General features: G+C 47.4%; 3 protein-coding genes across 7 annotated transcripts in view; 2 read left to right on the top strand and 1 right to left on the bottom strand.

Annotated features, from left to right (window-relative positions):
- The first annotated feature begins 2,957 nt into the window (after window positions 1-2,957).
- On the top strand, window positions 2,958-6,625 carry Pip4p1 (phosphatidylinositol-4,5-bisphosphate 4-phosphatase 1). 4 transcript variants are annotated; one of them, XM_021181674.1, is made up of 7 exons: window positions 2,958-3,189; window positions 3,496-3,686; window positions 4,128-4,234; window positions 4,510-4,615; window positions 4,759-4,811; window positions 4,907-4,997; window positions 5,797-6,625. In XM_021181674.1, exons 1-7 carry the CDS (start codon window positions 3,048-3,050, stop codon window positions 5,938-5,940), a joined length of 834 nt encoding a protein of 277 aa, XP_021037333.1. In that variant the 5' UTR covers window positions 2,958-3,047; the 3' UTR covers window positions 5,941-6,625. The 4 variants fall into 4 exon arrangements, with proteins under 4 accessions (XP_021037333.1, XP_021037332.1, XP_021037335.1 ...); XM_021181673.1 differs by having other exon boundaries at window positions 2,963-3,210; XM_021181676.1 differs by lacking the exon at window positions 4,510-4,615 and having other exon boundaries at window positions 2,965-3,189.
- A 67-nt stretch (window positions 6,626-6,692) lies between these two features.
- On the bottom strand, window positions 6,693-8,900 carry Apex1 (apurinic/apyrimidinic endodeoxyribonuclease 1). Of its 2 annotated transcripts, none has more exons than XM_021181919.2 (5): window positions 8,816-8,900; window positions 8,521-8,632; window positions 8,116-8,303; window positions 7,470-7,662; window positions 6,693-7,367 (listed from the first exon to the last, which is right to left on the bottom strand). In XM_021181919.2, the coding sequence occupies exons 2-5, from the start codon at window positions 8,573-8,575 to the stop codon at window positions 6,850-6,852; spliced, it is 954 nt and encodes a 317-aa protein (XP_021037578.1). In that variant the 5' UTR covers window positions 8,576-8,632; window positions 8,816-8,900; the 3' UTR covers window positions 6,693-6,849. The 2 variants fall into 2 exon arrangements, with proteins under 2 accessions (XP_021037578.1, XP_021037579.1); XM_021181920.2 differs by having other exon boundaries at window positions 8,811-8,892.
- The window catches only part of Osgep (O-sialoglycoprotein endopeptidase), an 11,190-nt gene continuing 5,469 nt past the window's right edge, over window positions 8,631-14,351 (top strand). The window contains exon 1 of the mRNA XM_021181631.2: window positions 8,631-9,187. Coding sequence (XP_021037290.1) covers window positions 9,073-9,187 — 115 coding nt within the window. The 5' untranslated portion in view covers window positions 8,631-9,072. The remainder of the gene's footprint in view (window positions 9,188-14,351) is intronic.

The raw sequence follows: 14,351 nt of genomic DNA, 5'->3' as shown, positions 1-14,351 counted from the left end.
GGTGGGTGGAGGAAGGAATGTCGCTATCTGTTTTATGACCAGCACCTGGAGCACTAAGCCACAAAGACCACACTCCCAAGCCTGGGCCTAAAAGCCTCGAATTTTGCTATACTTCTTCAATACTTGTCAGAAAATATCCAATCTAATGGCTAACATTTACTTCATTTGATTTCTAGTCTACATCCCTGTATTTGATCTGTAACAAAAACATCACCTAGAGGCCAAATGACAAATGAATAAATGAATGAACAGTAGATAAATACATAAACCATTTATTCTCTCTCTCACACACACACATATAAACTCATTTATTCTACTTTGACCCTTCAGAGTATGAAATGGGTTCTTTCCTCCCTACATTGTTTTGGTGGCAGGAATGCATACTAGGATTGAAATCCTGGGCATAATGTGTGCTAGGCAAGTACTTCACCACTAAAATATGTCCCCAGTTCTACTTTTAACTTTTTTTGTATAGCTAGAACCAGATGTAAGTTATCATAAAACACAACTTTAGTGAAGATGGAGGCATCATATCACAAAAGGATAGATTTGGGGGGCTATATATAACAAAGGCCCAAATAGCGAAACCTAACCTAATTGAGAGTCTATAGCAAAACTGAGCAACAGCAAACTGGCCTGTTGTCTGCAGAGCTGTAACTCCTTTCTAACTTTGTGTCTGGAGACTCCTTATTTTTTAAGTATGTGTTGGGGAGTGTTGGGGTTGTTGAAGACAAGTCTGATGGTAGAAACTAATCTGGAAAAACTGTGTCTAAAACTATCAGAACCTAGAGTCAGGCATGGTGTCTCAGGCCTTTGAGGAGAGGTGGGACTTGCCAAGAATTTAAGACCAGCCTAGTTCAAGGATGAGACCCTGTTTAAAAAAAACAAAAACCAAATCAAACCAAAACAAAAAAGCCTCCATTTACAATTTCTTTGCTGAAGACAAAAATTAAGCAAAGTCTAAAGACTTTCATCTACCAAATATGACAAAACTATCTTTGGGTTTGAGTCACTAGCTGAATCCATAAACACTTGTGTATGTATCTGACAGGTCAGTTTACATCAATTGAGTAAAATGATGCGCTTCCCTTCCATTGGTAGAGAGAGACACTCATAAAAGATAATTTTCGTTTCAGCAATGGAGGTATTTAGATCAGTTGTGAATCACTGTAGTGGCCTCCATCTGCTCTGAGGAGAGGTTGCTTCTTTAATGGTGTATTTGAGTGTGTGTGTGTGTGTGTGTATGAGAGGGGGGGGGCAGGCAGACTTGTGGATATATATATATATATATATATATGCATAGGTATTTATTTAGAATGTTGTTCAGAATATTAGTGTTTTAGGAGGGCAGCAGCAGTGGGTTTTCCCCTAGGGCCCATGACGTCTCCAGCCAAGGTTTACAGAACCACACCATCCCAGGCCTAAAGTCCAGCAGGTTACCCTTGAGATGAAGTGCCACACTATTGAACCCAATCTTGCTGGGCTGGTCATTGTGATTTGTAGAAGTTTTAATTGCTTTTCTCCCTTGGCAGCTTCCGTAGTCAGCACTTGCACACATGCTTTGAGAGGGGCTTTCAGGTTGGTTCCAACCTTAACCCTCGTAGAGACATTTGTAGAACTAATTATAATTTCACAGTTATGCTTAGAGGCAAAATGCCTGTAATCTCAATTATCCAGGAGGTTTGGGCAGAAACACCAAGTTCCAAGCCAGGACCTTGTCTCAAAACTGAAGACTGTGGATGTTAGCAGTGGTAGTACAACACATTTTAAGAATTAAAAAAAAAAAAAACAAAAAAACCCTATTATTATTATTATTATCTTTTTTAGGCGCTGAAAGGGAACCTAGGACTTCCAGCATGGTTACCATTAAGCTCGCCAGAGAGCATCACCATAACCGCCGTACAGGAACAGTCTCTCATTTCCGTTTGTGAGTCAAGTCGGACTCAAACTCATGATCCTCTTGCTTTAGCCAGCCTCAGACTCAGCATGGGCACTAGGTTTTTAGACAGTCTTCATATAGCTCAGGCTGGTCTCAAACTCTTAGCCAAACCCGAATGTCTGACCTTCCTGTCTCTATCTTCCATAGTCTGGGATTACAGCCCTACACTGTGACCTTCTTTTTTTTTTTTTTTTAACTTTGGGCGGCTTTATTTTATATATGTGTGTATGTGCACACGCACTTAAGCCACGTGTGTGTGGCTGCCGGGTGCACAATCTCCTGGAGGTAGAGTTACAGGTAGCATCGGCCCTAGGGCTCAAACTAGACTCCTTTGAAAGAGCAGAAAGTTCCCTTAACCGCTAACGCATCTTTCCAGTGCCCCGCCCTCTTGTATTCTGATTCTCCTTGTGTTGTTCAGTGTTTCTCTCGGCTACCCGGGAATTCCCTTTCCTAACTCATCTCCCCAAGTGTTGCATTTACAGGCATACGCAACCACATCACCACTACTCGGGGGCCTTGTGCCAAGCCACACAAGCGTGCTAAGCCCTCAAGCTCCCCGTGGCTTTTCTATTCTTGTTCAGGTCTTAGGGCGGTTCCCGCGGCCCAGGATACCAGCCTTGCCAGCCAGAAGGCAGTGCAGCCGCCCTCACGTTCTGGCGCTAAATTTGGGCCAATAGGGTTACGTCCCACGGGAGACTTGGGCCCAATGGGGAGCGACTCACGCGACAAGCTGGGCACGTGACGCGTGCGGGGCAGCCGCCCACCTGGGCTGGAGGTAGCGCGACCGCCCCACTTCCAATCGCTCGCACAACTTCAAGTCACGTGCAGTGTTTACGGACTCAGCAGCTACGGGAAGACCATGTGACAGTGACGTGACACGTCTCTCTCCAATGGAGAAGGGACGCTCCCTTACAAACCGGGAACTGTTTCAGGTCCACGAATGACAGCGCAGAGGGGCGGGGCCAGCCTGTCACGTGAGCGGGGCGGCACTGGCTGCGGGCGAACGCGGCGCGCAGGCGCCTCAGGGACCCGGTAGCGACGGCGGCGGCGGCGGTGGCAGCGGCGGCAGCGGCGGCGGGAGCTGGTCGCTGACCGAGCGGGAGTCGCCATGGCGGCAGACGGAGAGCGCTCCCCGCTGCTCTCCGAGGCCGGCGATGGCGGCGCTGGTGGCAACGGCTTAGCGGGCCCGGGCGGGAGCGCGACCGGGCCCGGTGGAGGCCTGACGCCCTCCGCACCTCCGTACGGAGCCGGTAAACATGCCCCGCCCCAGGGTAAGCCGGAGGTCTGAGATGCACCCAGGCCTAGGGGCGGATCGGGTCAGGGGGCGGAGCCTGCTTCCGCGCCAGGTGTGGCCCCGTGGCACCTGTCACGGGGCGAGGCATCCTCGGTCCGCAATCACTGCCTAAGCCTGGCCCGAAAGCGGGTTTTGAGGAAGCTGATCTGAGCGCTTTTTGTGAGCAGCGGGTCGAGCTTACTCAGAGGGTTCCCCACGTCCGTGGAGCATCTGTGGGAAGTGTCCGAATGATGATTTGGGTTTATCTGCTTCCTCTTCGTAGCATTTCCCCCGTTCCCTGAGGGGCATCCAGCCGTGTTGCCTGGAGAGGACCCACCCCCCTACTCACCCTTGACTAGCCCGGATAGTGGGAGTGCCCCCATGATTACCTGTCGAGTCTGTCAGTCTCCGATCAACGTGGAAGGCAAGATGCATCAGCATGTAGTCAAATGTGGTGTCTGCAACGAAGCCACTGTGAGTTATAACTATCTGCAGAATGGGCCTTGTTTCCTGGATCCTCTTTCTGGTTCAGCACCCTGTTCATGAAACTTTCAGTTCCTGCATCTTGCAGCAGCCATTTCTTTAGAAGCCACTCACCAAAAATAACGTTCACCAAGCTCTCACTTTTTGATCTTTCCTGGACCTGAAGTGTAGTTCTCACTGGCAGTTGTTGCAGTTGCTTTTGATTTTTGTATTTTTGGGGTTCTCTGCTTTTTTGAGACGATCTCACAATGACAGGGGTTCCCTTCAGACTCTGCAATCTTCCTGCCTCAGTCTCACAGGCACACTCTGCTGGCAACATTTGTATATCTCCAATGTCTGATTCTTTCTTTCTCAGTAATGTTCTTGCAGAGGACTGGGATAATGGGCTTCTCTGATGAAATGCCCATTGTTCCTTTATTCATTGTTCTCTAGCCCATCAAGAATGCACCTCCAGGAAAGAAGTATGTCCGATGCCCCTGTAATTGTCTCCTTATCTGCAAAGTGACTTCTCAGCGGATTGCCTGCCCTCGGCCCTACTGGTAAGAGACCTAAGAAGAGAAGGCCATATGTAAGGAAAGTTGTAAAGCAAAAGGAAAACAAACAAACAACAAAAAACCAAAAATCTGGAGCTGGGCAAGGTGGTGCATGCCTGTGTTCAATCCCAGCACCTGAGAAGCGGAGGCAGGAAGACCTGTGTAGTAGCACCTTGAATGTCTAGTCATCCTGCCTACACCTCCTAAGTGCTGGGATGCAGTGTGTCATCAGATCCAAATAGAACTAAGAATTTTAAAAACATACTTTTCCCCCTGTATAGCAAAAGAATCATCAACCTAGGGCCTGTGCATCCAGGACCTCTGAGTCCAGAGCCACAGCCAATGGGTGTCAGGGTCATCTGTGGACATTGCAAGAACACGTTTCTGGTGAGGAGGGATATTGGGAAACCCTGGAGGAGGCAAGTACTAGGAATAGTAGTAAATCCTGAAAAGATTTTCCTCCTCCCCCCTGCTTTCGGGTTCTCATCGAGGAGAGCCTGCTTTCTATGGCTGTTCTTCTTTTTCCATAGTGGACAGAATTCACAGACCGAACCTTGGCACGATGCCCTCACTGCAGAAAAGTGTAAGTGGTTAGGGATTGTACTGGTTGACTGGGTGGTGGGTGGCATAAAATCAACAGGGCTATTCCAAATATCAATTTCTATTGGCTCCCCACAGGTCATCTATTGGGCGAAGATATCCTAGGAAGAGATGTATTTGCTGCTTCTTGCTTGGTTTACTCTTGGCAGTCACTGCCACTGGCCTTGCTGTGAGTAGCCTCAATGCAAACCTCTTACCAGCCTCGTCACAGGCTAAGATTTGAGAAGGTGATACCTTAAAGAATGGTGAGAGAGCTGGTGTTGGGTTCTGTCCCTGTAATCAAAGAATACAGGCAGTTCTAAGGTAGCCCAGGCTACATAGCAAGACCCCATCTATAATACAAAACGAGGGAGTAGGTTGTTGCCAACTGCAAATGTGGCTTAGCTGATAAAAGTATTGGCCTAGCTTGCATGAACACGATCATCCAGCACCACACAAACTGAGCAGACCTGAGCATGGCGGTGCAAGCCTGTGGTCCCAGTACCTAGGAGGTAGAGGCAGGAGCATAGAATTTCAAGGCCATTGACTATAGGATTTGAGGCTGCTCAGGGTACCAACATGAGACCCTTGCCTTAAAAAATTAAAAACCTAAAATGAGTCTGGTGATAGGATGTAGCGGCGGGTATACTTTTAGGTAGAGGTGAACTAAAGTTAAAATTGACTAATAAACTAAGAAGCTAAACAGTGTCCCCACTCTGGAGAAAGAAATGAGTTATCAGCAATCCCGGGTCAGTCGGTAGGTGCGAGAAATGCTGGCAGATGCCTGGGATGGCAGAGTACTTCACAGCTTAAGGGAAGGAAGCACTAAACCACGTGACCTTGGAAAGATCCCTGAAGGTGTTACAAGTGATCGGGGTACAGAGACAGAAGTTTGGAGACAGAAGTTTGCATTGCATCACTGTTTCTAGGACTTTGAAATAGGAGATACCAAAAGTAACCTCATCTTTTTCTTCTTCCTCATCTGTCAGTTTGGTACATGGAAGCATGCACAGCAATATGGAGGGATCTACGCAGCCTGGGCATTTGTCATTTTGTTGGCTGTTCTATGTTTGGGTCGGGCCCTTTATTGGGGCTGTATGAAGGTCAGCCATCCTGTCCAGAACTTCTCCTGAGCCCCTTGATGCAGTCTGTGCCTGACCGCTGCCTGGTACCAACAGTAACACTACAAAGGCTCTCTGGACTTCTACAAGGAAGCCAAACAGCTGCCTCCCTTTTCCCTGGGGAGAGGTAGGAAGGAACCAGTCCCTTCCTTATGTTTGGAAGGGTAGGTAAGACCATTGCTGGCTGGCTGCTTTCTTCCAGGGGTTGCTGCTTAGGGTAAATAGGCAACATTGCCCCTAAGCCTGGATCCTAAAGATGGTTCTAGCCATGCCCTTCCTGTATGTGCTCCCCGAGAACCATTCCTGTCCCTTAATACATTCCAGGGCAGGGTGGGGGTGGGACAGGGACATGGGAGGGGGTATTCATACCCTCCCTCTGTGCACCATTAGGACCTTGCTGCTGCTATTGCACTTCACCAGGGGCTGGCTCTGGTCTCAATACCCAGTCTCTTCTCCCCACATTTCTTGTCCTGTGGGGGTGGGGTCAGCCACTGCTCTGTACAGAACTATAGGAACTGATGTGTATATATATAACTATTTAATATGGGATATGTTCCCCTAATCCTGTACTTCCCTGAATTCCTCCTTCTGACTTTACTTCCAGTTGCAGTATTGAACTGGGCTGAGGTAGGGTCACCATGTTGGGAGAGGCTAGGGATTCATCTGTGCTTGTAAATAAATAATGTCATGACTCTAACCTTTCCCATTAACAACTTTTGTGTATGAAAAAGGGAATATGTAGTTTCACAAAGGGACAAAGACAGTGAAGTTGAAAGTAGGGCCTTTTATTTCTCTTGGATTGTCTAAAGGAAACCAGAAGTTTGGTTTAATGTTTAAAATGAGGGAGCACATACAAAACCGAACACCTGAAGGCTAACACCAGACTTCTGCGGAGGAGAGAGCCATCTCCCAGGCAGGAAGCTACCGCGCTAGGTAAAGGGTGATGGGACAGTGGTCACTGCCAAGAGCCTTGGACCGGATCTTGCTGTCACACAATGCAGGTAAAAGAGAGTGGGAAAGCAAAAAGTAATCAAGGCGCCAACCAACATTCTTAGAGCGGGCATTCATCATGTAAGTCCAGAAAGTGTAAGCNTAAGCAGTGTCGGGGTAGAGATGCCGGAAGCTGTCAGCCAATGGTACAGCCTGTAGCAATTCCCCAAAACCTTGGCGCTCCTGGGGAGTAAAGCCAGCATTCTTTTTGTTTCCTTTGGGGTTACGAAGGTCAATTTCTTCATGAGCCACATTGAGATCCCCACATAGCACAAGAGGCTTTCTGGAAGCCAAGTCCTTTAGAAACTTTCGGAAGGCTCCATCCCAACGCTGTCGGTATTCCAGTCTTACCAGACCCCTGCCTGCATTGGGAACATAGGCTGTTACCAAGACAAAGGACTCAAATTCAGCCACAATCACCCGGCCTTCTTGATCATGTTCTTCCTCGCCTATAAAAATAAAAACCAGTGTAAAAATTTTAAGAAAGATCTAAGAAAAAGTAGTAGAGTTAACTGAGGAACATTCAGACATGAATGTCATTAAGATCTCACCAATGCCATAAGAGACTTTTAGTGGGCACTGGCGGGAAAGTAGGCCCACACCACTGTATCCTTCTTTGTCTGACGGAGCTGACCAGTACTGATGGGTGAGTCCAGGCAGCTCTTGCAGTTCAGCCGGGAGTTTGTTCTCCGAGCATTTGGTCTCTTGGAGGCACAAGATATCTGGTGCTTCTTCCTTTACCCACTGAATGAAAATGTGGAAAATTTAAATTTTATGTGCTACATGCTATACACAGAAGGCATTCGAGCAGCAGAATATAAACATTGTATGTGAGTGAGTATCCATTAGTCACCTGACTGGGGTGCTGGGAACCTAACTGGAGCCGTCGGAAGCACAACAATGTGCTGTCAACTGCAGAACAGTCCCCCAGCCCTCTCCCCACTTGGATCTTAAGTAATTACTGGAATTGAGGATATGCTAAATAACACAAGAGCAGAGCCCCCCAACAGTCTAGACTAGTTTTTTTTATAAAATTAAATGAGGGGGTTTTTAAAGAATAGTCATTTAGGAACCCTCCACCCACGCGGGGGGCGGGGCTACAGACGCAAAAATAACGTTTCAAAGGAAACAAGATGATTGGTCCTTAAGACGAGTCAACCAAGAAAAGTCTACTTCCCGATCCTGAACTGTACTCACATCCAAACCTTTCTTTTTAATCCAGGCTCGAAGCCCATCCACATTCCAGGAGCATATCTTGAGTGTGGCAGATTTGCCACTGGGTGAGGTTTTCTGATCTGGGGGGTCCTCATACAGGACAGGGCCCTCTCCCGCGGCCTCCTTCTCGGTTTTCTTTGCTGCCCCCTTACTCTTCTTGGTCTCTGGCTCTATAAAATGGGTGAAGTAGTAAGAGTTGGCAGTTCCAACCTCAGGCCAGAGTTAACTATAACCTCATTAGGCGTTCTAATTACACAAACATCTCGGAACCCAGCAACGTTAACTTGGTCCATATTTTCCGCAATTCATGGCGGTCTAGTAAAGTCCTGAACTTGCCTGGGGGTGGGGGTGGGGATAGGCACGCTCGGGTTCATTTCACCACCTTACCCGACTTGGGTTCTTCCCCGTCCTCGGCCGCCGCTTTCTTTCCCCGCTTTGGCATCGCTGTGACGAAAGCCCTTAGGCTCCTGGAGCACCGAAGCAGTGTTTACTGCGCTGCCTGCAGATAAGAAACGGTGAAATCAAAATACAAGGAGAGGCAGCGAGGCGCCTCCCATAGGCGTTTGCACACCCGGGGCTGCGGTTCTCCCGGCCTGGCCCGCAACGAGCAATGCAGCCCCTCGCCCGCGTTAGGCCCTTCAGCGAGCAGCGTCGCGAAACGCGCTACAACAAGGTACCTGACCTCCCAACGAAGCCAGAGACCCTCACGGCACAAAGAATGGAGTCTGCCTCTTCCCACGTGGGCGATTGGTGTGGTCACGTGACTCGAGGGCTCCGCCCCCACGTGGTTCCGGAGCGCGATGATTGGTCCTCCTGGCACCTCGTGACGTAACTTCTGGCGCCCGAAAGGCCCCTTCGCTTGGTTCTGGGTTGTTCGTGGTAGTGCCGGTTACAGCTCAGCTCGTCACTCAGCCCCACGATCCGCAGTCGTGAGGCACCATGCCCGCGGTGCTGGGGTTCGAAGGCAGCGCCAACAAGATCGGCGTGGGCGTGGTCCGCGACGGCACGGTGCTGGCGAACCCGCGGCGCACTTACGTCACGGCCCCGGGCACGGGTGAGTGGCTGCGGCCGCGCTTGCCGGCGCCTTGTCCAGTTTTGTTCTGTCCGATATTCCACACTGTTGCCTGTGTCAGCTTTCCCGGTGTTGGTTTTACAGGCTTGCAACCCCACTCCAGACTCCCCTGATTGTGCGTTTGGTTGGTAACTTTTGACTAGAAGAGTCAGACACCGGAGGCTAGGTCACGTTGGTTCGTTCAGGTTTTGTTTTTGTTTTTTTCCATGCATTTTTTGAGACAGGGTCTCTCCTTGTAGCCTTTACTGACCTGGAATTTGCTGTGTATACTCTTGACTGCTGGAATTAAAGGCATGAGCCACTACCCCCGGTTGTATTCTGATTTTATCGAGCAGCTTTTATGAGCTAAGCGTTCGAAAATATGTGTTCCGAGGCTGTTCTGTAGATGCACATATAGATTGGTTTACACTACAGCGTGATAAATATAAAAGTAATCTACAACGAGGAGGAGGGAAAGCTGGACAGACAGACATCAGGAGTTCCTGTATTTTCGATCTGTTTTAGGTGTCTGTTTTTCGGTACTTTTAGAATGGAAATGGGTATCAGTGGGTTTGGACAGCTATGTGAAATGCACCAGGCACTGCACGACTCTCAATATATTTACAAGTTGTATTTTGCCTACCCTCTCCCAAAACTTGCACACACATATAACCTGCATGTGTCTGTCTCTGAAGGCTCCCTAAGCAGGTGAAATGTTTCAGGTTACATAGTAGAAATATATGTGTGTTTAGGACTCACTCTTGTAGGCTCTAAAGCGCAGAGGCTGAGATACGTGTGGGAAGCTACTGACAGTTTTAGTGCTGTAGTTATCATATGTTAAGTCCAACAATATGACCTTTCATAGGGTTCTGTAGAATTACAGGAAAAGTTAACAAAGAGTAGGAAGTATGTATAACTCAGATTGCTCCTGAGTTGTGTGTGGACCAGGGCCATCTCTGAAACCCCGGTAGCCTGTGTAGAGGTTGGAATGCTAGCAGAGTGTGTGGTGCGGTGTGTAATGGTGACACCTGGGAGGCTGCGACAGGATCTGAGTTTAAGGCTGTCTTGAGTTATGTTGTGACCTTGTCTCAAAAGTAGAGGTTTGAAAAGAGGATATCTTGGGCTGGAGAAATGGCTCGGCGGTTAAGAGCACTGATTGCACTTCCAGAGGTCCTGAGTTCAATTCCCAGCAACCACATGGTGGCTCACAACCATCTGTAATGGGATCCACTGCCCTCTTCTGGTGTGTCTGAAGACAGCTACAGTGTACATACATAAAATAAATTTATTTTATTTATTTTAATAAATAGATTTATTAATCTTTAGAAAAAAAAGAAAAGAGGATATCTTAAAACCTAGGCAAGTAGAGTATGTTTTTCTACATCGTTAAAACGTGTCTTTGTTGTTTTTTACTTCTACTAGGTAAGTTTTTGCATTATTGAAATTGTTTGATATTGGAATACATTGATAGTCATTCAGTCTTTGCCCCTCCCTCCCTCTCTGCTTTCCTTCCTTTGCCTGCCAAATGCTGGGGCTACAGGCATGTGCTATTATCCTTAGAATACATTCTTCAGTGTCATTTTTTTTCTTTAATCTTTTACACTCCAGTCTTTAACCCCCCTCCCAGTCCACCCTCTGACTGTTCTTCATCCCACACCTCCTTTTTCCACTCCCTGGAGCCTCAAGTCTCTTGAGGGTTAAGTGTATCTTCTTGGAGTCCAGACCCGGCAGTCTTCTGCTGTAGATGTGTTGGGGGCCTCATATTGGCTGGTGGTGTATGCTGCTGGTTGGTGGCCCAGTGTCTGAGAAATCTTGGGAGTCCAGGTTAGTTGAGATTGCTGGTCCTCCTACAGGGTCGCTTCCTCCTCAGCTTCTTTCAGCTTTTGCCTGATTCAACCACAGGGGTCACCATCTTCTGTCCATTAGTTGGGTGTAAATATCTGCATCTGACGCTTTCAGCTGTTAGTTGGGCCTTCGTAGGGCAGTCATGATAGGTCCCTGTTTGTAAGCACACCATAGCATCAATGGTAGTGTCAGGCCTTGGAGCCTCCTCTTGAGATGGATCCTAATTTGGGCCTCAGTCTGTTCTCCATTTTTGTCCCTGAGGTTCTTTTAGCCAGGAGCAACCCTGGATTAGAGTTTTTGACTGTGAGAAGGCCACCCCATCCCTCCACTTGATGTCCTGTCTTCCTACTAGAAGTTGGCTCTCCAAGTTCCCTCTCCACACTGCTGGGTATTCCATCTAAGGTCCCTCCCTTTGAGTCCTGAGAGTCTCTCATCTCCCAGGTCTCTGGTACATTCTAGAGGGTCCCCCACATCCTACCTCCTGAGGTTTCCTGTTTCCATTCATTCTTCTGGCCCTCGGGACTTCACCCTTGTTTCCCTCAATACCTGATCCTGGTTCCCTTTCCCCCTCCTCCCCTCTCCCACCCAAGCCCCTCCCTCCCTCTGCCTCCCATGATTATTTTCTTCTCCCCTTCTAAGTGGAATTGAAGCCTCCTCACTTAGGCCCTTCTGCTTGTTAACCTTCTTCTTCTTTTTTTATTTAGAAAAAAACTCATACTATATTTATGTGTATTAAAAATGAGACACATCCAAAAAGTCATAGTTCCTCACTTACAGACTCCATAACAAAATATGCATCTTTACAATTCAGTACTCTCAAACACTTTTTTTTTTTTAACAATAGTTTCCATTTGAGAAGAAATTAGAAATAAGTTGCAATCACACAGACTCAGCACTGTGATTGGGTAAGTTATAAAAACTCCATAGTGTTTTTCAGTGTGGCTAACCAACACCGCACTGGAGAACGGACCATGAATGTACACAACCTAGAGTCCCCAAGAAAGTGGGTATCATCTGGGATCTGCTTCCCTCAGTGAAAGACACGGCTTTTGTACAGTCTGCAGGTGCCATCAGCTGTCAAACCATTTGCCTCTCTTCATGAGGGGTGCTCCTTTAGAAGGGCCCAGCAACTTCTGCTTATATTGTTCAACCAGCCGGTTGAAGCGGGCTTCTGCCTTATTCTCCTTAGCCTTTCTTTTAGGCGCCTGCACAGAAGACGCTAACTGCTGCTTCTTTTGCTTCCGCTGGCCTATCTGGGGCTTTGGCTTCCTAGAAGGCAGGGACTCCACTTTGCCTTTGTCCCACAGCCTAATTTTGAGGCCTCGGTGTGAAGGGAGTGCCAGGACCTTTCTTCTTGCCGTCAGGCAGCAACGCCTGCTCCTCTTCAGCCTTGGTCTGGAAGCCTGTCCACAAGGTGGAGCCGGCTTTCCCTTTCTGCTCTCCAGGCGCCTTACTCTGATCCTGTGTGGCACTCTGAACTGCTTCCTGTTGCTTGTCTTTTCCAACTTCTTTTTGCTCTTTTTGGGGCTTACTGGTTACAGGTTTGGATTCCATTTTCTGCAGGCTGCGTTGGATCCTCGGCTCCTTCACTTTAAGTTTCCTTCGGTCTTCTAAAGAGAACTCCACTATGGGTCTCTTTTGGGACCCAAAGATCTCTGGGTTGTTGTTGAAGTGGCAGAGGGCTCTGAGGGCATGCTCATGTTTTTGGAACTCTGCAAAGGCATAGCCCAGGGACTGACCCTTCATTTTCCCATGAACTCTTTTAAGGTCCTGCATCACTCCTTTAGAACTTGCGGTTTCTCCAGGCCACGAGCTTCTGCTCCACCTTCCCTCTTCCCATCCTCCGTCCTCCTCTGCCTCTGTGTCCTCTCTCTCTGAAACCTCCTTCTTCTTGCCTTGTTAACCTTAAGTCCTGTGGATTATATCCTGGATAGTCTATACCTTTTTTTGCTAATATTCACTTATTAGTGAGTACATACCATGCATGTCCTTTTGGGTCTGGGTTACCTCACTCAGGATGATATTTTCTAGTTCCCATTTGCCTGCAAAACTCATGATGTCCTAGTTCTTAATAGCTGAGTAGTATTCCATTGTGTAAATGAACCACATTTTCTGTATCCATTCTTCTGTTGTGGGACATCTGGGTTGTTTCCAGCTTCTGGCTATCGCAAATAGGGCCACTATGAACATAGTGGAACATGTGCTCCTGTGGCATGGTGGGACATCTTTTGGATATGGTAGATCTATTTCCAATTTTCTGAGGAACCACCAAACTGATTTCCAGAGTGGTTGTACCAGTTTGCAATCCCACCAGCAATGGAGGAGTGTTCCTCTTTCTCCACATTCTCGCCAGCATCTGCTGTCACCTGAGTTTTTGATCTTAGCCATTCTGACTGGTGTGAGGTGGAATCTCAGGGTTGTTTTGATTTGTATTTCCCTGATGACTAAGAACTTTGATCATTTCTTTAAGTGCTTCTCAGCCATTCGAGATTCTTCTGTTGTGAATTCTCTGTTTAGCTCTGTACCCTATTTTTTAATTGGGTTATTTGGTTTCTTGGTGGTTAGCTTGAGTTCTTTATATATTTCAGATATCAGTGGGATTAGTGACAATTTTTTTTCCCATTGTGTAGGTTGCCAGTTTGTCCTATTGACTGTGTCTTTTGCCTGAACAGAATCTTTCCAGTTTCATGAGGTCCCATTTATCAATTGTTGATCTTAGAGTCTGAGCCATTGGTGTTCTGTTTAGGAAATTTGCCCCTGTGCCAATGAGATTGGGGCTTTTTTCCCTTCATTGTCATTATATCTCATCTTAATGTGCATTTACCACATTTAGGTTTTGAAGAGCTTTTATTTTTTAATTTATTTTTGGCTAATGACATTTCTTGCTGTTTATTTATCGTATACTATGGAAAAGATGTTAGACAAAAAGTAAGACTAAAGCCAGGTGTGGGAGCATAAACCTGGAATTCCAGTACTCCAGGAGGCAGAAGCAGGCAGATCTCTGAGTGTGGAACCACCCTAGTCTGTATAGCAAATTCCAGGCCAGCCAGGGTTACATCGACCTTGTCTCAAGATAAATAATAAAAATGGAATCAAGTCATTTACTCTTGAGTTTAGAGAGGGAGGGAAAGCAGTGGAGGTAGCTTGGAACACCAGCAATACCTAATATTTGGTCCCTGGAACTGCTAACAAACAGAGCCTTGGTTGTTCAAGAACTTGCAGAGGAGACAGACTGAGCACTGAAATGGCTATCAGAAGTTGGCTACAGTCGGGAGTGGTGGCGCACGCCTTTAATCCCAGCACTCGGGAGGCAGAGGCAGGC

The sequence above is a fragment of the Mus caroli genome, chromosome 14, assembly GCF_900094665.2.
Source record: "Mus caroli chromosome 14, CAROLI_EIJ_v1.1, whole genome shotgun sequence".
Taxonomy (NCBI): domain Eukaryota; kingdom Metazoa; phylum Chordata; class Mammalia; order Rodentia; family Muridae; genus Mus; species Mus caroli.
The sequence above is the reverse complement of the archived record's forward strand: the minus strand, read 5'-3'. Positions and strand labels throughout refer to the sequence as shown.

Excerpts from the sequence above, each read along its gene's own strand:
- Pip4p1 (XM_021181673.1), top strand. The coding sequence starts at position 3,048 with ATGGCGGCAGACGGAGAGCGCTCCCCGCTGCTCTCCGAGGCCGGCGAT. Across the intron at positions 3,687-4,127 it reads GTGTCTGCAACGAAGCCACT|CCCATCAAGAATGCACCTCC; the intron begins GTGAGTTATAAC and ends ATTGTTCTCTAG. Across the intron at positions 4,812-4,906 it reads TGCCCTCACTGCAGAAAAGT|GTCATCTATTGGGCGAAGAT; the intron begins GTAAGTGGTTAG and ends GGCTCCCCACAG.